This window comes from Somniosus microcephalus, chromosome 3 (genome assembly GCF_052327205.1).
Source record: "Somniosus microcephalus isolate GS21.2 chromosome 3, FLI_Smic_1.0, whole genome shotgun sequence".
In the NCBI taxonomy this organism is placed as follows: domain Eukaryota; kingdom Metazoa; phylum Chordata; class Chondrichthyes; order Squaliformes; family Somniosidae; genus Somniosus; species Somniosus microcephalus.
The window spans coordinates 11,013,739-11,036,712 of NC_140989.1; the positions used below are offsets into that span (position 1 = coordinate 11,013,739).

Here is a 22,974-nt window from a genome sequence, read left to right on the forward strand (position 1 = left end):
GCTGTGAGGCCTTACCTGGTCTCTGGGACTTTTATAGCCCCACTCTGCTGCTCAGGATTCCCGCCGACGCTGTGAGTCCTTACCTGGTCTCTGGGACTTTTATAGCCCCGCTCTGCCGCTCAGGATTCCCGCCGACGCTGTGAGGCCTTACCTGGTCTCTGGGCCTTTTATAGCCCCGCTCTGCCGCTCAGGATTCCCGCCGACGCTGTGAGGCCTTACCTGGTCTCTGGGCCTTTTATAGCCCCGCTCTGTCGCTCAGGATTCCCGCCGACGCTGTGAGGCCTTACCTGGTCTCTGGGCCTTTTATAGCCCCGCTCTGCCGCTCAGGATTCCCGCCGACGCTGTGAGTCCTTACCTGGTCTCTGGGACTTTTATAGCCCCGCTCTGCTGCTCAGGATTCCCGCCGACGGTAGCATCCCGGCTTTCCAGCATTTTTCCACCAACCCTATCCTGCTGTCTTGTTAACTTGTTTATAGTTTTTAACCCCATTGGAACTTACCATAACTTTTTCATTTCAGAGCCTCCCTGGTACAAGTCCGTTATACCAAGGGCCCATATCATTCTGCTGTCTCACTTGTCTTGAGCTGTAGGGGGGCTTCTTTTAACTGGTTTAAGGTAATTTCCCTGTTCTTGCAGCCTTTGCCTGCACTCTGACCAATTCCAATCTTTTACCTGGTTTACAGTAATTCACCTGGTCAGGCAGCCTGCTGCCACACTGGAAGCCAAATTCCAATAAACCATTTTTCAAACAGCGGTTTCGAATCGCTACCCCACCTTCCAGTTCCGACTGAAGGACTTATAATTAATGATATTAAAATGGACAAATGGTCTGGATGAGAGAAAATCAAGCTTTATTAACTAGAAGAAACTATGTTGGTTAAACAATCTCAGCAATTTCCCCTTAATCACCATCCCCTAACTCCTTACTAGGTTGCTTTGCTGAGGAATCAAAAACCCTGCTCACCTGTGGTCCAGCGAGGTAAGAGCCAAGAGCCCAAGAGCGAGATAGCTTCTCAGGAGCTATCTTTTATGCCTGAAAAAAGTCTATCTGCAAAATTCGCGCCCAAAGTTCCAATACACAAGAGGAACGCTGTGATTGGTTAATTCAAAATGGTTGGAATGGGTTAATGTGTCTGCACTGTGGGGGCCAAAATGTTCCCGCCCACATCCGGAGCTCACCTGGGCTAAAACAAAAGGGAATGCTGCTGCCCTATTGTCCAGAATGATGGGTGCTTCAAACCCATTCAATGCTTAAACTGTTGCAAATCAAAATCCGTTCCACAGTTTCAACGTGCCTCATTGTCTGTGAGTGCTTTGAATTGCTGTGTAAAGAGAAGCAGTTTCAATCGATTGTCCTGCAGTTAGTCTCAAGTGGGCTAATCTCTTATGTCAATAAGCAACTTGAAGTGCTTAGAAGGGAACCCCCCCTTTGATTGGCAGGTCTTACTTACACTGTATCCTCCCACTTTTTCAGACAGACAACTCGAGCTGTTTTTTGTCCTTTGGCTATGCTTTCTCTGGCCAGTTTAAAACCTTTTGTGATTGCCCAAACTCCAGTGAAAAACTTTATTAATAAAAGTACTGTCTTAAGGTGTGTGAATATTTTCCACAGAGCTCCACGACTCTGGTGTTGTCCACGTTCTTTCCATCTCAGAGCAGTCTTTGCAGTTCTAGGCACATTTTAAAACATTGTAGACAAGTCACATCACCCAATTTTTCATCTACGATGTGGAACAGTATTTTAAATCTTCAGGGGAAAAATAGGGGAATTTTGCAAAACCCCACATTCCCCCCTTTTGATACTCCCAGCTTGATTGAAGTATCAACTCGAAGGAGTAAGCAAAATTTTCAGACCCCCTCACAAACAACCATCCCCTGCATTTACCTAATAGCTATCTGCCACTGATCCCCCGAACCATCTATTCCCTAAAATTTGAGAAAAAACCGTGGTACAGTAGGCATCTTACAGATACATCAATTTACAATAAGGGGTCTAATACCCCTGCACGCTTGTAAAATTATACAATGTAATCAAAATTTACAAACACTTGTTACATTATAACTTATTACAAAATGTTACAATCTTAGTTACACAATGTAATCAAAATGATCCCAAGCACGGAGAGGGTCCAACACCTCTGCTCGACTTGGAACTATAAAACAAAATACAAAAAAAAAATCTTCATTAAACATTGAAACAACATGCTTAAATAAAACCCCGACCATCACGTGCCGATGATGGGTCACGAAATTCGAGTGGGTATTGCTCCTCCCACCCGGGCAGTAAAAGTACCTCTCACACCCCTTTGATTGTCTTAAACTTTAAAACAGACAGAATGGATTTACAGACCAACCTGCTCCACCAGCCCCGAGCCTTTCCCTTGTCCCTTTGTGGAGGTGGGGTACCCCTCATTTTTAAAATTACCTTGGCACAGACTGAGACCGGGGAGTATGGGATCACGACTCCCAGTCCCTCCCCCTCCCGTCTTCCCTCGACTGGCTGCAGAAAATGATGGGTGCCTGTGTGGCTGCTCTCCCTGGCCCCACACTCAAACTTGCATCCCAGGTCCGGCCACCCATCCATCCTCCCCAGCCACACTTACACTAACTTTACCCGTGGGCCCCCGGGTGAGTTCCTCCCTCCCCCGACCGCACCCATGCAACACTTGGGTCTCCCCCTCCCCTATACAATCTTTCCCGGGCCATCACCAGCCACTCCCAGGGAACGCATCCCTATCTGACAAGGCGCCCGCACTTCCCCATCATGACTCCTGAACAGCGAGGTCTCCCGCAAGTGAACTTCGGTCAGGATAGTTCTGGGTTGGGGGCCGTGCCCCACCCAGCTGGGGCCATCTCTTCCACGTAGGAGGAGTAGGCAAGTTCCTCCGGACCCTGTCCGGTTTCTCCCGAAGGTCGCTGCGGGGTTTCCCTCTGCGCGGGAAAGCTGAGGAGGATCCGCTGGGGGTACAGGCTGGGGAACCGCGCCTGCGCAAGCAGTTTCAGTGAATGGATTGGCAGCAGCCTGCTGATTTCTAATCCCAGGCAGCTGTTTCTCTGTTTCTGAGCCACCTAACCTTTTCAAATTTGGACTTTGGGCAAAACTAAGGTCCCACTGGGGTAGGGAAGTGTCCCAATTTGTGGGCTGGACAACTTTTCCCTGGAAACAAGCCACAGTGCCTGTCTTTACAGGCTGTGGACTTAAACTTGTCTGTTGGGCAAACTCATGTACTCTTACCTGGGTGGCTTTAAATGGGGAATTTTGGACTTGGACCTGCCTTTGGTCTGGGGCCAAAACTATCCCCTGTGTGCCTCCCTTGTCCCGGATTTCTGCTACTGGACCTGCTCTACAGGGGTCGCAGAACTCTCCTTCCCTGTTCCCTGGCTTAAACAGCTTACTCTGCCCAGGAATCTGTTCCACAGTTTCAACGTGCCTCATTGTCTGTGAGTGCTTTGAATTGCTGTGTAAACAGAAGCAGTTTCAATCGATTGTCCTGTGGTTGGTCTCAAGTGGGCGAATCTCTTAAGTCAATAAGCAACTTCAAGTGCTTAGAAGGGAACCCCCCTTTGATTGGCAGGTCTTACTGCCACTGTATCCTCCCACTTTTTCAGACAACTCGAGCTGTTTTTTTGTCCTTTGGCCATGCTTTCTCTGGCCATTTTAAAGCCTTTTGTGATTGCCCAAACTCCAGGGAACAATTTTATTAATAAAAGTACAGTCTTAAGGTGTGTGAATATTTTCCACAGGGCTCCACGACTCCGGTGTTGTCCACGTTCTTTCCATCTCAGAGCAGTCTTTGTGGTTCTAGGCACATTTTAAAACATTGTAGACAAGCCACATCACCCAATTCTTCGTCCACAATGTGGAACAGTATTTTCAATCTTCAGGAAAAAATAGGGGAATTTTGTGAAACCCTACAGAGGTATCCAGACTATCTCAGTTTAATCTAACAGATAAATAGCTTAACTTCCATGATCTCTCATTTTATTGGAATGTATACTAATTATCCTTTAAATATTGCTGCAATTAGTTTTGTTTAGCGAATTCTAAGTTCTATTCAGCATTATAATATGTTATTTAATGATTTGACCTTCACTTGCAGCCTGTAGCTGCTTCTTATCAAAGTTTAGTTAAAACTGTGTTTGGCTGTCTCCGCAGCTGCATTCTGAACAAGTCTTAGCTTTTTAGTTACTCAGGAGTAATTATGGGTAATATTATTTGGTCAATGCCTACACTTGAAGTTATGCATATATGATTCTCATCTACTAAATATCAGCCTTTCCTACACGGGCTTAAATCTCACCATCCTTGATCTCAGCAAACCTATATGTTTAGGTAACACACATATCTCTGCCTGTAACTGGCTGGCAAAACCACACAATCTGACTTCTATCAGCTCTTCCTCTTAGACTTGGCTGCACTTTGGCCTTCCTTACATGCTTACTAAAGAAGAGACTAGAGAGGAAAGGAGCAAAGAAAATCTGACTAAAGAGTGCTGAAAACCCTCTTATATACCTTCATTCCCAAGAAAATCTCCTTTCCATTCAATATCCACTCTGAGTGACACATGTGTCAGAAGGGTTAACCTCTTCTGGTGCCAATCACTTCTAACAGCAATGTAAAGCCCTTGATGATCTCCAGGTTAATGAGGGGTGGATACCTCGGCATATCAGATCACATGTTTACTCCCTAGCTCCCCAATATTTCTCTAACAAAGGATCTTACACAGTTCTAAATACGGCATGACATACTTGTATCCCACATAGCTCCAGGCAGGTGTCCTCCACCATTAGTAAGGCATGTTTTATTTATATGTACAAGTTTTCATGGTTTGAATCAGTTTCAGTCCCTTGGATTTCCCAGCCTTCAGTTTAATTACTGATTCCATTTGGAGGAACCATTTTAGGGGATTTAAAAGACATTTTCCCAGCAAACCCTGAAGAGACCTTCCAGGCAACTCACAAGGTGTTGCCCTACAAGAGTATACAATCTGTAAAAGTCATTCAATTGCAGACATGATCTAAGGGGGTTTAAGGGGAAGCTGGATAAGTATATGAGGGAGAAAGGAATAGAAGGATGTGCTGGTAGGGTGGGATGAAGTCGGGGTGAGAGGAGGCTCGTGTGGAGCATAAACACCGGCACGGAGCAGCTGGGTGGAATGGCCAGATCCTGTGCTGTAAATTCAATGTAATTCTCTGTAAAGCCATGTTACTGGCTAGGAAATTTACATCTGTAACACATTCTCAGTCCCTTGGCCTGCCTTAATTACACTCAATCTTTTATCCTGCTTTACAGACACACAGAGTTGGAATTTAACTCCCGGGTGGGAGAGCGCCAATGTGGCCGGTGTGTTGTGCCGGTCCGGCAGTGGCTGCGGGCAGCATCGGTCAGATTTAACGGCCAGCAAACCGCGTTCTGACTTCCCGACGGCCGGCGGTGAGCGGCGGTCAGGTCGTTAAAATATGGCGGCAAGCGACCTCTGCCGTGGACCCACATGAACGGTCCCTGGCACAAGGAGGGGAATCGCGGTCAGGGGGAGAGGCGGAGGCGGAGCCCCCAGCCCACAGGCCCCTTGGTAACTTACCTTGCTGGGCTGCTTCAGGCCCTGGCTGCTGTTCCTGGCAGGTTTGGTCAGGCGAGGAATCCATCACTGCTCCCCCGCTCCAGCCTCAGGTTAAAATGGTAGATCGGGCCTTGATGACATCATCGCAGTCCAATCTGCATATTTAAAGGACCACACCGGCTTCGGACAGATGTCCTTGCCCTCTGCAACTTAAAGATGTAGTCGGCCAGGTCTTGTCAGGAGAGGAGTGGGAAAGTCCCCACTCCATTTTAACTGCACCCCCGGCCTGGTTTCCACCTAATGGTGGGGGCTGGAGGGGCAGGGAGTTAAAATGGACCCAATCAGTTCACAAAGTTACTTTTCTTTAACACTCTTTCAAGCTACTGTTTGTGGGTCGGGACAGATGTTCCAGCTGTCTCGCTTCCTACTCCTCTGCTAACTAGTGCTGCAGATAGCAATAGACAGCAGAGAGGAGAGATTCTCTTGTCCCTCTCTCCACACTTGCTTCTAATTCCCTCTCTTTACTTCTCTCTCACGGAAAGGGTTTAGTGCATTTTCAGAGGCAGCAGAGTCTCTCACTGGCTTGGAGAATGAGTGTCAGTCAGCTGAATCAGACTGGCCCAATGCCTACAGACGCCCGTTGTCCAGCAGGAGACACTGGGCAGTGATCAGGAGCGCGAACACTGGCTGATCTGCAGCTCCCTTGCTCGGAGATACTGAGGCCAGTTTTAACACCCCTCTGCTGTCTGAATGGGAACAGCAGCCAGCACATTCTAAGGGGGAGAATTTCCACGCAGTGACTTGTGAAGAAAAAAGAAAAAGACTTGCATTTCTATAGCGCCTTTCACAACCTCAGGACTTCCCAAAGCGCTTTACGGCCAATGAAATACTATTGAAGTGTAGTCACTGTTGTAATGTGGGAAATGTTACATCCGCTGTAAAACGGGTGCGAGCGATGGGCAAGGATTTCACCTCTCAGTGTGAGGAGCCAGCGATCTCTCTCACTGACCCTGCTCCGTTGCTGTAAGTGACTGGTGTGTGCAGCAATAATCATCCTCCCCCTACGCCAGGTGGGATTTCAGGTGTCGGTGGGAATCCAATTGGGGGCCCACCAAAATTATGATAATTAGGCTAATACAAGAAAATGCACTGGGGGTCGATGTTAACGGGGCATGTGCAGAAACCGCCATGCTAATTCTATGGCATGTTTGTCACCAAAAACAGAAAATCCTGCCCAAGAGCTTGAAATCAGAGTAAGGAAGTGAATGGAGGTTGAGGAGATAACTTAGTGGGGTTTATTCACCAATTGTTCAAGTAAAAACATGTAGCATGCCTAAACTAGCTTCCTCCGGGTGTTATTTTTAAGCGGGCATTAGCCTAAGCATTGGGATCTGTCCCTCGGAAAATATGCTGCACTATGTCCAAAGGAACAGTTAGCTTCAAGGGCAGAATGGGAGAGAGAAATAAGAAGGTTTTGATCACATCAGTAGCCTAGTGTGATAGTAAAGGGTCTCACTCAGTACAGCGCAAAGCTGCAACAGCCACCCTGCTCCTTGTCATTAGTACCATTCACTGAGATCTGCATCAGAGCAACCAATTGCTTTCATATTACTCCTGAGGGATTTCAACATTTCAACAGCATTTGTTTCCAGGCACAGCATCTTTCCACCTTGCCGGTCAGGCAGCTTTGAAATATGTGAGACTAAATCATCCACAACAATGAGCAGTGCTTCCAGGTGCAAGAACCTCTCACTACGGAACTTTAACACTTCCACTTTACCAAACAGTTCATTCAGAACCGTCGTGACACTTTTCAGCTTAGTGTCTGTTTCAAAGAGTTTTTTAAGCAACTCTTGCTGACTTTTTAGTTTGTTGTCCACAGCTTGTAGTTTCTTTTCAATCTGGATAATTTCATCCTTTTTCTTTCCTATGCTGGAGTCACAGGCTCTCAAATCTGACGAGCATCTTGAAACATGCGTCTCCATTGACCTCACGTGATTACGGGCTTTCTGCTGATCTTCCAAAGCATCCCTTCTACTGATTTCACAACAAATGGCTGTTACAGCTCCTGGAAGCAGAAATGTTTTTTCAGAATTAAATACTATTTTTTTCAATATTCTGTTCTTATTTCTGTTAGACGATTTATCCAGAAGTCTGTAGTTATTTGCGTTTGTCTGTAGATAAATATCAATTTATGCACATTGGAACTGGAACTAGGAAACAATCCTACACAATGAACTGATCCTAGTTAAAGTTACACAGGATTACATCGGATATACAGCACAGAATCAGGCCATTCGGCCCAACCAGTTCATGCCGGCATTTATGCTCCACTCGAGCCTCCTCCCGTCTTTCCTCATCTAAATCTATCACCGTAACCCTCTATTCCCTTCTCCCTCAGATGCTTGTCTAGCCTCCACTTAAATGCATCGATACTGTTCGCTTCAACCACTCCCTGTGGTAGCGAGTTCCACATTCTCACCACTTTCTGGGTAAAGAAGTTTCTTCTGAATTCCCAATTTGATTTCTTGGTGACTATCTTATATTGATGGCCTCTAGTTCTGCTCCTCCCCACAAGTGGAAACACTCTCTCTGCATCCGCTCTGTAAGATTCGAAATTTTCAGGAATTCAATCACGCAACAAAACAGGGTTGATAAGACAGTTTATTGACCAAGAGAAAGCTTGTACAGAAAAACCTTTGATAAAAAGGGGCATACAAAATGGCCGCCGGACCTCGTGATCAGTTTCTGGGACCATTTGATTTCTGTTACTGCAAGCCAGACAGGCTTGTGGATTGAGGACAGTAAGCCCGCGAAAGCCAGTATCGGGAAACCAATACTGAGCATACATATTAATTGGATTCTAAGTACAAGACAGTTTCAGGTAACAGGATGGGGCCCATCAAGAAATGGGCGGACAATTGAATGAACACTTAAACCCATTTACTGTACAAAGGAAAGACCGTTTAACAGCCATCAAGGGCAATCTCCAGACCGATCAATATGCGAACCGAGTTACGGTGACAAAGTAAAAGACATTATCGGCCAGGAAGGCCAGTTAAGCTATCACCGGCTCCCGTTACAAGACAAAGCGCCCCTGCAGAGATTTCTGCCCGCCAAAAATATTACAAAGACAGGACTATGATCTGGCGGGAGATAAGACTGTCCCAAAAGAGTATAACTATGGATTTGAAAAGTCCATCGGGGCGATTTTCGTAAGTACACACACTGGACGCTACGCTTCACTTCAGAAGGCTTCACGCTTCAGAATTTCATCAGGACGCTTCGCTCCTTCTACGATTCTACACTTCGCTTTGGGAACTCGCTTCTTCTACCTCGGCAGCTTCGGAATTCGACCAGGACGTTTTCAGGACATGGTCGGTGTTCAGCCAGGCAAGGCTAGGTGACGACGGGAAGACGACGAGGGTGGCCCGGGTACTGTTGTCGGGAGATCATCGACGACCCAGGCCGAAGGAGAAGACACCCTCTGGAAAACCGCCGAGCCAGGCGGGAGCGAGAAATAAAAGGACATTCCGGGCCTAGCACTCCAGTGCCTCAACATCCCATTCGGTAAATGTGCATCCATCTCTACAACATCACATCGGTGGCAGAGTCTCCTATGTGCCAGTTCTTCAACTTCGTGTCGACAACGGATTCAGTCATGACGAACGCTCATCGAGGCTGTGTCCACTGCCTCATCGCCTGAGAGAGAAAAACAAGCTGCGCCAGAAGTTTCCAAATCCACGTGACGATGGAAAGCTGTGCCAAAAGGCTGCGAACCCCCTCTTTTGCGAATCTGAAAGTGGTGAGCATGATTCCGAGTTCCTCAGGTCAAAACTTAGTCTAGGTCTAGGGAAGGGGTAAGGGTAATCATAATGTGTTTCCCCTTTTTTGATGTGCCGTGTGTTTCCCATTTCCATGGAATTAAATTTATAGATATGTGCATACTTGTAGTTACTTTAATTTGTGCTTATGACATGTATTTTGTAATGCTGCAAACTGTTTAATAATAAAAGCATCCATTTCGTGCTATTCAACCTGGTCGATTGAGTCTTTCTCTGCACTACAGTTCCCTGCACCTAAGTCCAAGGTCTAGAACCGTAGGGGAGAGTGGGTCGAACCACTCAAGGGTAATTATTGCACGAAGCCTGGTAGGAGACCAGAACGAGCAAGAGAAACCCCCTACAGCTCTATCAAAACCTTTCATAATTTTAAAGACTTCTATTACGTCACCCGTCAGCCTTCTCTTTCAGGAGAAAAGAGACCCATGTGGCGGAGCCACTGAATAACGCTGGGTAACTGTATATAATTCCCTTTAACGATGTTCTAACACCAGCCTAAGCCTGTACCATTGTGTTAGACATTACCTTGTTTTGTATATAGTTTTTGTATGTACGCAGCATGGCCCCTTTAAGAGCACGGGAAAACGCGGGTAAACGCGATGACGTCACGTCGCAAACCACGTGACTGCCTAAGCAGTCCTCGTGGAATCTCCATCTTGTTAAGACCTGTTTTCATGGTTCTCCTGTATCGATCTCAACAAACTGTTTGAACTCGTTTAGTCTTACATTAAAGACCTGTTTGATTGATCTCCTGAGTCGACCTCAGTTATTAGTTTCCTACATTGGTGATCCCGTTTTTTGTGAACTTTTTTCAAAAGGACACAACATGGAGGCCAACGCCGTTTCGCTGAAGCTACCGCAGTTCTGGGAGCAGCAAGCGACCTCGTGGTTCATTCAGGTCGAGGCCCAGTTTGCCCTGAGGGACATCGTTGCAGATCAGACCAAATATCTCAATGTGGTCTCCGCACTCGACAGCTCTACCGCCTCGTGCATCGTCAGCCTCCTCGAGAACCCTCCGACGGAGCGCAAGTATGAAACTCTCAAGGCGAGGTTGCTGCAAGTTTTCGGGCTCACTAAATCGGAGGGCGCCCGTCGATTGCTCGCTATGTCCGGGCTCGGGGACTCCAAGCCTTCGGAGTTAATGAGCCAAATGCTCACACTCCTTGGCTCAGAACCGGAATGCTTTCTATTCCGTGAAATATTCCTCAGCCAGCTGCCGGAACAGGTGCAAGCTGCCCTGGCCAGATCCGAAGTTGAGGACTGTGCAGCACTTGCGGCAGAGGCGGACAAAATTTTCGCGGTTACTCAGCAGTACTGCGTCGCCACGAGGTGCCGATCCCCCACAGACGCCGCCCCAGCTCGGCAGCCTGCTGGGCTGTGTTTCTACCACGCGCAGTTCGGTGCGAAAGCGAGACGTTGCCGCCTTCCCTACAGCTTTCCCCCCCAAAAAAATAAAACGACAACTACGACCACCGAGGAACGGGTCTAACGGGCGCCCCGCGGCTGCGATGGCGATTGGCAACGCGGGCAAGTTGCTGTTTATCACCGATACTCTCTCCGGTCGTCGTTTTCTGTGCGACACCGGAGCGCAGTGCAGCATTTTACTCGCGTCCGCCCTCGATGTGCAGACCAGGATTCACGGCCTCGCCCTTGAAGCGGCCAATGGCGGAGCAATTCGGACCTTCAGCAGACGGCGAGTGCAGGTGTGTTTTGGGGGTCAACGTTTTCACTGGGCGTTTGTTACGGCTAAGGTTTCGCAACACATTCTTGGCGCAGGTTTCCTGTGCACCAACAGCCTCCTGGTCGACATGAGGAGCCGGCGGTTGATCAATGTGGCAACTTTTCATTCTATCCCTTGTTACCGCAGTAACACTACGTCGCGTACCGTCGCCTGTGCTTTTCTGACTCCGGGTGAGTTTGCTCACCTGCTCAGCGAATTCCCCGACCTGACAAGACCCACGTTCTCCTCCATGGCCACGAAACATGGTGTGGAACACCACATCACCACCAACGGCCCCCCGGTCTACGCGTGGGCCTGGCGCCTGGAGCCTGGCAAGCTGGCGGTCGCAAAAGCGGAGTTCGCGACCATGGAACGGTTAGGGATTATTCGCCAGTCGAATAGTCCCTAGTCTTCACCTCTCCACATCGTCCCGAAGTCTGGCGGCGGATGGCGGCCATGCAGCGACTATCGACGCTTAAATGACGCCACCACTCCTGATCGGTACCCGATCCCCCACATCCAGGATTTCTCCGCCCATTTGGCAGGGAACACTGTTTTATCAAAAGTCGACCTTGTCCGGGGCTACCACCAGGTTCCAGTTCATCCCCAAGATGTCCAGACGACCGCAGTCATCACCCCATTCGGCCTTATCGAGTTCTTACGAATGCCGTTTGGGTTAAAGAACGCCGCCCAGGCTTTCCAACGCCTGATGGACTCCGTGCTGTGGGACCTCAAGTTCCTCTTCATCTACCTGGATGATATTCTCATTGCCAGTTCCACTAAAGAAGAACATATCTGTCACCTACGCACCCTTTTTCGACGTCTCAGCCAACACGGCCTGATTATCAACCCGTCCAAGTGTCAGTTTGGCCTGCACCAAATTGATTTCCTGGGGCATCGCATCACTTCAGAGGGAGCAGTTCCTTTACAAGCGAAGGTAGAGGCGGTGACATCCTTTCCATGCCCGCAAAACATTAAAGCCCTGCAGGAATTACTAGGCATGGTAAACTTTTACCACTGTTTTGTGCCTAAGGCAGCACTACTCATGCAGCCCCTGTATGAGGCCCTCAAGGGCAAGACTGGCAAGAATACGGTAGACTGGACGGATGACATGGCCCGGGCATTCGCCGACACCTAAAGCGCCTTGGCCAACGCGACTATGCTGGCGCACCTGCTGCCAGGAGCCACCATCGCCTTCACCACTGACGCGTCAGACTACGCAATCGACGCCGTGCAAGACCAGTGGGTGAATGGGACGTGGCAGCCGTTGGCATTCTTCAGCCGTAAACTATGGTGGAACGAGAGATCATATAGCATGTTCGACCGGGAGTTGCTCGCCCTTTTTCTGGCCATCCACCATTTTCGCTTCCTCCTGGAAGGACGTCCCTTCACCGCCTTTGTGGACCATAAGCCGCTCACCTTCGCCATGGCCAAGACTGCCAAACCGTGGTCATCCCAACAGCAACGTCAACTGACCTACATATCCGAATTCACCATGGATATACAGCACGTGGCCGGTAAGGACAACCTGGTGGCCGACTGCCTCTCCCGCGCAACTGTCAATACGGTTCATTTAGGCATCGATGACGCCCTCATGGCAGCGGATCAAGCCTCAGACCCAGAAGTCCAAGCCTACAGAATGACCATCACTGGCCTCCAGTTGGCCGACGTCAAGTTCCATTCAGCAGGTACCACGCTCTTGTGTGACGTCTCCGTACGTGACCCTCGCCCTGTTGTACCGGTCGTCTGGCGCCGCAAAGTGTTCGACGCCATACATGGGTTGTCACACCCAGGAATGAAGGCCTCTCAGAAGCTGATGTCAGCGAAATTCGTATGGCACGGCATGCACAAGGATGTCCGCGACTGGACCAACACCTGCGTGGTCTGCCAAAAGGCCAAAGTACAGCGCCACATCAAAGCTCCGTTGGCCACCTTCACAGTTCCGGAGCGACATTTTGACCATGTCAATGTGGACCTGGTGGGCCAACTCCCACCCTCCCATGGTTTTTCACACATCCTGACCATGGTTGACCGCACCACCAGATGGCCGGAGGCGGTTCCCCTATCATCCACTACTTCGGCTGACATGGCCAGGGCATTCATTTCCACCTGGGTCGCCCGTTTCGGAGTGCCCTCAGATATTTCTTCAGACAGGCGACCGCAGTTTTCCTCCCAACTCTGGAATGCACTGGCCCAAGGACTCGGTGTCAAATTACACCACACCACAGCCTACCACCCACAGGCGAATGGTCTCTGTGAACGTTTCCACCGGTCACTGAAAGCCGCCCTGAGGGCCAGCCTCCAGGACGCTGGATGGGCAGACAAGCTGCCGTGGGTCCTGTTGGGCCTTCGCACGGCCCCCAAAGAAGACCTTCACTCTTCATCAGCGGAGCTGGTGTACGGTCAACCGCTGCCAATCCCAGGGGATTTCCTACCAGCATCGACGAAGCCTTGGTCCGCATCTGACCAGCTTACTAGTCACCAGGAGGTGGCCAGATGTTTCGCGCCGGTGCCCACTTCGCGCCATGGGCTGCAGAGTTCGCACATTCCCACGGAGCTTCACAGGGAATACATCTTTATTCGCCATGATGCGCATAGGGATCCACTCAAGGCCCGATATACTGGTCCCTTCCGCGTGTTGGAGGCAGGGGACAAAACCTTCACGGTAGATGTCGGTGGTAAACCAGACCACATTTCAGTCGATCGCTTAAAGCCAGCACATCTGGACCTTGACCGCCCCGTCGAGACAGCACAACCGCCGAGACGAGGTCGGCCACCCATCGCCGTTACAGCAGACCAAGTGCAACCGCCCACCAGACCGCCAGCCGCCCAACAGCCTCTGCCTCAGGAGTACAGGAGTCGTTCCGACAGGCTTGTCAGACCCCCTCACCATTTGACTTTGTCCGTTAAAGCGAATTCTGGGGGGGCGCATGTGGCGGAGCCACTGAATAACTCTGGGCAACTGTATATAATTCCCTTTAACAATGTTCTAACACCAGCCTAAGCCTGTACCATTGTGTTAGACATTACTTTGTTTTGTATATAGTGGTTGTATGTACGGGACGTGGCCCCTTTAAGAGCGTGGGAAAACGTGGGTAAACGCGATGATGTCACATCGCAAACCACGTGACTGCCCAAGCAGTCCTCATGGAATCTCCATCTTGTTAAGACCTGTTTTCATGGTTCTCCTGTATCGATCTCAACAAACTGTTTGAAGTCGTTTAGTCTTGCATTAAAGACCTGTTTGATTGATCTCCTGAGTCGACCTCAGTTATTAGTTAGGAATTCGTCAATTCCTACACCTAGCCTGTTCATCCTGTACACAGTACTCCACCTGTGGTCTAACCAATGTTCGATATAAGTTTAGCATAACTTCTCTACACATTAGTTAGAACTGACATTACATTACAATACACTCACCCATATATTACATCAAATTTACAGCACAGAACCGACATAACAACAGTGACTACACTTCAAAATTACTTAATTGGCTGTAAAGCGCTTTGGGACGTCCTGAGGTCATGAACGTCGTAAAAGTCAGTCCTTCCCTCCTTCCTTCCTTCCTTTATTCCTTTCTTCCTCCTTCCTCCCCTCCTTTCCTCCTCCCTTCCCTTCCTTCCTTCCTCCCTTCCTTCCCTCCTTCCTTCCCTTCCTTCCCTTCCTTCCTCCTTCCTTCCCTCCTTGCCTCCTTCATTCCCTTCCTTCATTCCCTCCTTCCTCCATCCTCCTTCCTTTCTTCCCTCCATCCTTCCCTCCTCCTTCCCTCCCTCCTCCCTCCTTCTGTCCTTCTCTCCTTACCTCCTTCCTTACTCGTTCCCTCCTTCCTTCCCACCCTCTTTCCTCCTTCTCCCCACTTCCTCCTTCACTTCTTCCTTCCTTTCCTTCCCTCCTTCCTTCCCTCCTTCCTCTCCCCTTCCCTTCCTTCCCCCTTCCTTCCCTTCCCTCCTTCCTTCCTTACCTCCTTCCTCTTTCCTTCCCTCCTTCCCTCCTTCCTTCCCTCCTTCCCCCCTTCCTTCCCTCCTTCCTACCCTCCTTCCTTCCATCCTTCCCTCGCATCCTTCCGTCCTTCCTTCCCTCCCTCCTTCCCTCCTTCCTTCCCTCCTTCCTTCCCTCCTTCCCTCCCTCCTTCCTACCCTCCTTCCTTCCTCCCTCCTTCCCTCCTTCCTCCTTCTTTCCCTCCCTCCTTCCCTCCTTCCATCATTCCTACCATCCCTCCTTCCCTCAGTCCTTCCCTCCTTCCTTCCCTCCTTCCCCCCTTCCTTCCCTCCTTCCTACCCTCCTTCCTTCCATCCTTCCCTCGCATCCTTCCGTCCTTCCTTCCCTCCGTCCTTCCCTCCATCCTTCCCTCCTTCCTTCCCTTCTTCCCTCCCTCCTTCCTACCCTCCTTCCTTCCTCCCTCCTTCCTCCTTCTTTCCCTCCCTCCTTCCCTCCTTCCATCATTCCTACCATCCCTCCTTCCCTCAGTCCTTCCCTTCTTTCTTCCCTCCTTCCTTCCCTCCTTCTTCCCTCCTTCCCTCCTTCCTCCTTCATTCCCTTCTTCCTTCCCTTCCTTCCCTACTTCCTTTCCTCCTTCCTCCTTCTCTCCCTCCCTCCCTCCCTCACTGATCCTATTTGAATTTGCTGCCAGAATGTGTCAGGGTTGTACAGTTCATCAGTCCACCTGTGGGGAGATCAAAACTAGGGACCATAACTATAAGACAGTCATTAATCAATGCAATAGGGAATTCAGGAGAAACCGCTTTACTCAAAAGGCTGATTAGAATGAGGAACTTGCATTTTTTAAAGTCCGACACCTCCAAGGCTGGAACTGGATTTTGCTATAATGCAACATCCAAACCTGAAACTTTGCCCCTCTTGCCTCCACTAACTTTACTGCCCACTTGGGGCTGCATTTTCCCATTTACCTGCTTCATATTTGCGATCTTGGCATCCTATTTGACCACCAGCTAAGCTTCAGACCCCGTATCCACTCCATCATGAAGACTGTCTTCTTCCACCTCTGTAACATCGCTCGTCATCGCCCCTGCCTCAGCTCATCTGCTGCTGAACCACTCATCTCTGCTTTTATCACCTCTAGACTCAACTATTCCAATGTTCTCTTGGCCGGCCTCCCATCCTCCGCCCTCCATAAACTTGACCGAAGGCAGGTTTTTGAGGAGCGGTACTTTTGAAAGGGAGGGGCACCGTGCTCGAGGAAAGGAAACCATTTACAATGTCAGCTAGCATGGGGGACAGGAAGGCCAATTGAATGGTTAGCAGTTTAGTGGGGGTAGGATCAAGGGAGCAGAAGGATGAGATGAGCCCTGTTCGTGCTTATTCCCCCATACCCTTTTATATTCTTCATCTTTCAGTAACTCTCAGCACCCTTTGCAATACTGTCATTGATTTAGCATCAATCACCAGCAAAGCATTCTAGCAACGAACTGACACAGACACAAGGGGCCAGTGTGTTGTAAATGTGTATAATGCAATCGGATGCTTCACATTTCAAAAGCTCTCTGCAGTAAATAAAAGTTTTTTCTAATCATCATTGCTTATCTTGAGATGGTGGTCTGTTCTCTTTGATTCATCTACCATCGAAAAAGTTGATGTTTAACATCTCTGTTCCTTTTACCATCTATCAAACCCCCATCAATCTTCTCAGACTGACAGAATACAACCCTAGTTCCTGCTAACTCAGAGTTCTGGCCCCTGGTATTGTGCTGGCAAATCTGACTCGGACGCTTTCACCGAGGCTATTATTATCCTTCTACACTGAGGAGCTCAAGCCTTGTAGTGACTCACCTGCTATTCCAACAATGGGAATAAGTGTTGTCCAAAGGCCAACATTCCTTACTGTTTCCATTGTCTCTTCATGGTCCTTTAACTTCTGTAATGCAGCCTCTGCTAGTCGCAGTGATGATTCCGCATCCCGCAAACGTTTTTCATGCATTTCTTTCTCAGTTTTAATAGTGTTTAACTGGCTCTGCAAAGAGGCTAGTTGATTTTTCTTATCTTTCATCTCTTTTTGCAATCCGCCTTGCTCTTCAGTTAACTTCTCACAGTTCGATTGAATCTTTTGGACATATCCAGAGGCGACGCTATAAGCTTGCTGTGCCTCACTGTATACGGTGCCAACCAACTCCCTAATCATTTCAGTATCCATCTTACGCAAGGGGTTGCTGCTGACTTCATTCAGCTTGGTTACCAGTGACTCAACGGCTTTGATCTCTTTCAAAAAACAGTATTTGATTTTGCTGGCAGCTTCTTCATCTGTGAAATAGTTTGCAACTGCCATGATCCTGACAAGTTCTCTAGAAATGTAAAGAAAGACACATATTACACACCAACACATGCAGAAGCTGTGGTAGCAAATGCTGTCCAACACCTGCCACAGTCTGTTCATATGTACATGTGTGCTGCAGAATAGTGTAAGGCTCGCAAAATTCTACAGATTCCCCCAAACCAAGAAAAGAGATTTTGGACTGTTTAAAAGAATATTGGGCCAGAAAGGGGCTTAAAGTCAAAACCCCAGGATTTTGGCTATTTTTTTAAAAGGCATGTCCAGGCCTGTGGAAGGCTGCAACCAGGGAATTGGGATGGGCACTGTAGGACAAACAGTTGAGTATTGGAATGGGTCAGATTGTCTGGGAATGTTCTGGACTGTCTCAGGCATTCATACATAAAGTCAATAGGCCTGCGGAAGGACAGTTCCCGCCAAAATTACAGAACCATCACAAATATGAATAATACAGTACATGCCACTAATCAACAAAAGAGACCCTGACCCCAGCAGGAGAAGACAATCGAACAACAGATTAACCACTCAGAGAGACATCCAAAACCACTTCACACACTTAAACTGATTTTGAAGCAATCCCGAAACTAGTTAAAAGTCAATTAAAAATAGATGGGACCAGCTCGAAACTCGATAAAGATTTTAAAACGATTAAAGTTAACGAGCCCACCAAAATTAACAAACAGCCAAAGAAGATTTGGCAGGCAGGTAAGGAAGGCCTCAAAACAATATAATTGAGGCCTGCTTTTACACAGAAATCAGTTCAGAGAGAGTTGGAAGGAGTGGAGTTCAGCTCAGTTCGGTTCAGACAGAGTACTACTCATCATCATCACCGCACACAGTTGGAGAATTGGAGACTTGAGGAAAGGAGAACAAAATGGAAGGAGAAAGGAATCACGGCAACCAAGGGCCCCAAGAAACCAACAACTAACAATATTACCAACAACTAGGTAATATTGGGCCACCGCGACCAACAAGAAACCAACCTGGAAGAAACCGAAGATTTGCAAAATTTGTTTCCACTCTACAAGTTAGCCTGACTTACCCCTGGGTAAGATTTAATGCAAAAGACTCTAAACCCTGTACCTAACCAAAGGAAATTGGGTACTTACCAGATAAATCCAAATATGCACCCGACCGCATCAGCGGACACGCGAAGACAGAAAACCCAACGCAGGTGAAGTCTTCCACCACGTCCGGGGTACGGCAGGCCCCAACCACCACAACTAAAGAGAATCCCGAAATCACTAACCTCTACAACTGTCAAGAAAGTTGTTTGGTGAGCATTTCCCTGGTCCTCTGAAATCCAACCTAGTTAGTGTAGTGGGATTGGGAGGGGTAAAGTAATTTGTCTATTGTCATTCCCCCTCGCATATTCCGAAGTGTTCCCCCTTTAGAGTGATAAGATTTATTGTATTGTATATTTTCCTGTCTCAAAATAAAAATCCAAGTTCTTTTAACCAACTCAGTTATCTGTTGCAATCTCATTACAACCCCCAAATAAGTCCAAAGTCTAGAACCAAGGGCATGGGAGTGATTCGAACCGCTCAGGGAGTCAGAGGCAAAGCTGACATTAGCTGACACACCACCCCTTACATTAGGAAACAGACATTAGAGCCAAGGAACGAGGTTTGAGGAAAGCCTGAGAGCATATGCCAAATTCAGTGCTTTTATGATAAGCAGCAAGAGGAAACCGAGGATTCACGGATTATGCTCAGGAGAGCTGCTGAATGCTGTCCTACAAGTGTTGATTTTTGGCTTGCTTTACCAAGATTGAAGACCTATGAGAATGCTCGGAAAGTACTCAATAAAGGAAACAGACAGGCATATTTGGTTCACTGCAGCAAAGCTAGAAGGAGCCCTGAAATTCCAGGGTCCCTGCTCCATCAGAGGAAGTGCCGAGGAGCAGGACTCCTGCCCGATGGGAGAGAAGGATGTTGGTGCCACCCCAAATAGCAGAGATATTATTTAAATAAGCGAGGCCCCTGTCCAGACAATTCCAATAATACCTTTTCTGCTTGAGTGGGGGAGGAAGACATCCTTATTGGACCAAGTCGGTAGAAATATTTTATTTCATTGCCCTTTCAGGATGACAGGGCTGGCCTCTAAAGATAATTGATAAAATATTTCTCCTTTAGACCTAATCTTGTGCAATGAGACAGGGGTCAGTAATAACCTTGTAGTAAAGGAGCCTCTGGGGAAGAGTGATCATAATATGATGGAATTTTATATTGAGTTTAGGAATCATTTTATTAAGTCCGAAACTAGGGTCTTAAATCTGAACAAAGCAAACTATGTAGCTATGAGGGGTGAGTAGGTTGGGAAATGTGATGGTAGATAAGTAACAGCAAACAATTAAAGAAATCATGAATAATTCACAAAAAGTATACTTAAGGATTAAAAACCGCATGGGAAAAGTGGTAAATCCATGGTTATAAAGAGAACTTAAAGATAGTATATTAGATTAAAGGAAGAGGGTTATAATGTTGCCAAAAATGAGTAGTAAGCCTGAGGATTGGGAGGATTTTAGAATTCAGCAAAGGAGGACCAAAAAATTGATAAAGAAAGAGAAAATAGAATGAGAGTAAACTAGCAAAAGCCATAAAAACAGATTTTAAAAGATTCTATAAGTATGTAAAAGAAATAAATTAGCGAAAGTAAACTTGGGTCCCTTACAGGCAGAGACAGGAAAAATTACAATGGGGAATAAAGAAATGGCAGAGACTTTTAACAAATAGTTTACATCTGTATTAACACAAAATACAATCTGGGAACCAAGTGTCTAGTGGGAATGAGGAACCTGAAGAAATTAGTATTAGTAAAGAAATAGTACTGCAGAAATAAATGGGACAAAAAGCCGACAAATCCCCTGGAACTGATGGCCCACACCCTAGCGTTTTAGAAGAGGTGGCTACAGAGATAGTGGATGCACAGGCTTTGACCTTCCAGAATTCCCTAGATTTTAGAAAGTTCTCCACGGATTGGAAGGTAGCAAAAATAACCCTGCTATTCAAGAAAGGAGGGAGAGAGAAAACAGGGAACTATAGACTAATAGTAGAGAAAATGCTCAAATCAATTATTCGGTACATGATAACAGGGCACTTAGAAAATGATAATATGATTGGGCAGAGTCAACACGAATTTATGAAAGGGAAATCGTGTTTGACAAATCTGTTAAGAGTTTTATCAGGTTGTAACTAGCATGGCAGATAAGAGGGAACCAGTGGACGTAGTGTATTTGGGTTTTCAAAAAGCATTTGATAAGGTGCCACACAAGAGATGATGACACAACATTTCGGGCTCATGGGATTGGTGGTAACATATTAGCATGGATAGAGGATTGGTTAACGGACAGAAAACAGAGAGTAGGAATAAACGGGTCATTTTTGGGTTAAAAAGCTGTAACTGGTGGAGTACCACCAGGATCAGTGCTTGGGCCTCAGCTATTTACAATCTATATCAATGACTTAGATGAGGAGACTGAGTACAATGTATCCAAGTTGGGCTGAATAGTGGCAAGTAACATTCTCACCACACAAGTGCCAGGCTATGACTATCTCCAACAAGCGAGAGTCTAAACACCGCCCCTTGACATTCAATGGCATTACCATTGCCGAATCCCCCACCATCAACATCGTCGGGGTCACCATTGACCAGAAACTTAACTGGACCAACCACATAAATACTGTGGCAAGAAGAGCGGGTCAGAGGCTGTGTATTCTGTGGCGAGTGTCTCATCTCCTGACCCCCCAAAGTCTTTCCACCATCTACAAGGCACAAGTAAGGAGTGTGATGGAATACGCTCCACTTGCCTGGATGAGTGCAGCTCCAACAACACTCAAGAAGCTCAACACCATCCAGGACAAAGCAGCCCGCTTGATTTGCACCCAATCCACCAGCTTAAACATTCACTCCCTCCACCACCGGCATACCGTAGCTTCAATGCAGCAACTCGCCAAGGCTTCTTCGGCAGCACCTCCCAAACCCGCAACCTCTACCACCTAGAAGGACAAGGGCAGCATGGGAACACCATCACCTGCAAGTTCCTCTCCAAGTTATAAACCATTCTGACATGGAAATATATCGACGTTCCTTCATCGTCGCTGGGTCAAAATCCTGGAACTCCCTCCCGAACAACACTGTGGGAGTACCTTCACCACACGGACTGCAGCTGTTCAAGAAGGCAGCTCACCGCCACCTTCTCAAGGGCAAGAAAGGGAAGGGCAATAAATGCTGGCCTTGCCAGCGACATCAACATCCCAGGAACGAATAAAAAATGATAGAAAGCTAGGTGGGAAAGTAAGCTGTGAGAAGGACTCAAAGAGGCTGCTGAGGGTTATAGACAGGTTAAGTGACTGGGCAAAAATGTGCCAGATGGAAAATAATGTGGAGAATTGTGAATCATCCACTTTGGTAGGGAAAATAGAAAAGCAGTGTGGTGGGAAATTTAAATAGCTGATCTTCTGGGCTGCTGTAGGCAGAGCACAAGAGTGTTACCCTCGATTCTGGGAAACTCCCTGTCATTCCGCAATGGTTGGGAATCCTAACTGCCACTCCAAGTGCTGAGGGAGTGCTGCACTGTCTGATGTGCCGTCTTTCGGATGAGGCGTTAAACCGAGATCCTGTCTGCTCTCTCAGGTGGATGTAAAAGATCCCACTATCTTGAAGAAGAGCAGGGGAGTTCTCCCTGGTGTCCTGGGGCCAATATTTATCCCTCAATCAACATCACTGAAACAGATTATCTGGTCATTATCTCATTGCTGTTTGTGGGAGCTTGCTGTGCGCACATTGACTGCACTCAAAGAAGTGCTTCTACGGCTATAAAGCACTCTGGGATGTCCTACGATCTCATTGAAGCATACAAAATTCTTACAGGGCTTGACAGGGTAGATGCAGGAAAGATGTTTCCCCTGCCTGGAGAGTCTAGAACCAGGGTTCACAGTCTCAGCATAAGGGGTCGGCCATTTAGGACTGAGATGAGGAGAAATTCCTTCACTCAGAGGGTGGTGAATCTTTGGAATTCTCTGCCCCAGAGGGCTGTGGAGGCTCAGTCATTGAGTACATTCAAGACAGAGATCGATAGATTTTTCAATATTAAGGGAATCAAGGGATATGTGGATAGTTCAGGAAAGTGGAGGTGAGGTAGAAGATAAGCCAAGATCTGATTGAATGACGGAGCAGTCTCGAAGGGCCAAATGGCCTACTCCTGCTCCTATTTCCTCTTCCCCTCAGGGAGCTTGTGGAGGAAGAGAGGTTACATGGGAATGATTCGAGGCTGGTCCACCAGCGGGCTGCACAGATCTGCTATTATCCAAGTGCAAAGACCTGTACACACCCCCAAACCAATTAGGCAGGTCAGAGTAGACACACCTTGGCTGCCTACCTTTTATCATTGAGACAGTCTCAGATTGTGACATCTCCTCCAGTATCATCTGTAACACAAGACAGCCCTTCAACTAGGTTTGCTAACTCTGATTGGTCATAGTCCGAGAGGTGTTATCACATGACCTCCTGCCTCCTACCGCTCCGCCCCGCCCCCACACTCCCGCCATTGGTCACCTGACACGTCCA

The 22,974-nt window shown here is 47.8% G+C and overlaps 1 protein-coding gene across 1 annotated transcript in view; it reads right to left on the reverse strand.

The window, feature by feature from the left end:
• Positions 1 to 21,987, reverse strand: part of LOC147120850 (uncharacterized) — a 33,806-nt gene extending 11,819 nt beyond the window's left edge. The window contains exons 1-2 of the mRNA XM_085979200.1: positions 16,911 to 21,987; positions 4,276 to 7,629 (exon numbers count right to left, since the gene is read on the reverse strand). Coding sequence (XP_085835326.1) covers positions 7,121 to 7,629; positions 16,911 to 17,511 — 1,110 coding nt within the window. The 5' untranslated portion in view covers positions 17,512 to 21,987 and the 3' untranslated portion in view covers positions 4,276 to 7,120. The remainder of the gene's footprint in view (positions 1 to 4,275; positions 7,630 to 16,910) is intronic.
• Between the last annotated feature and the right edge of the window lie 987 nt (positions 21,988 to 22,974).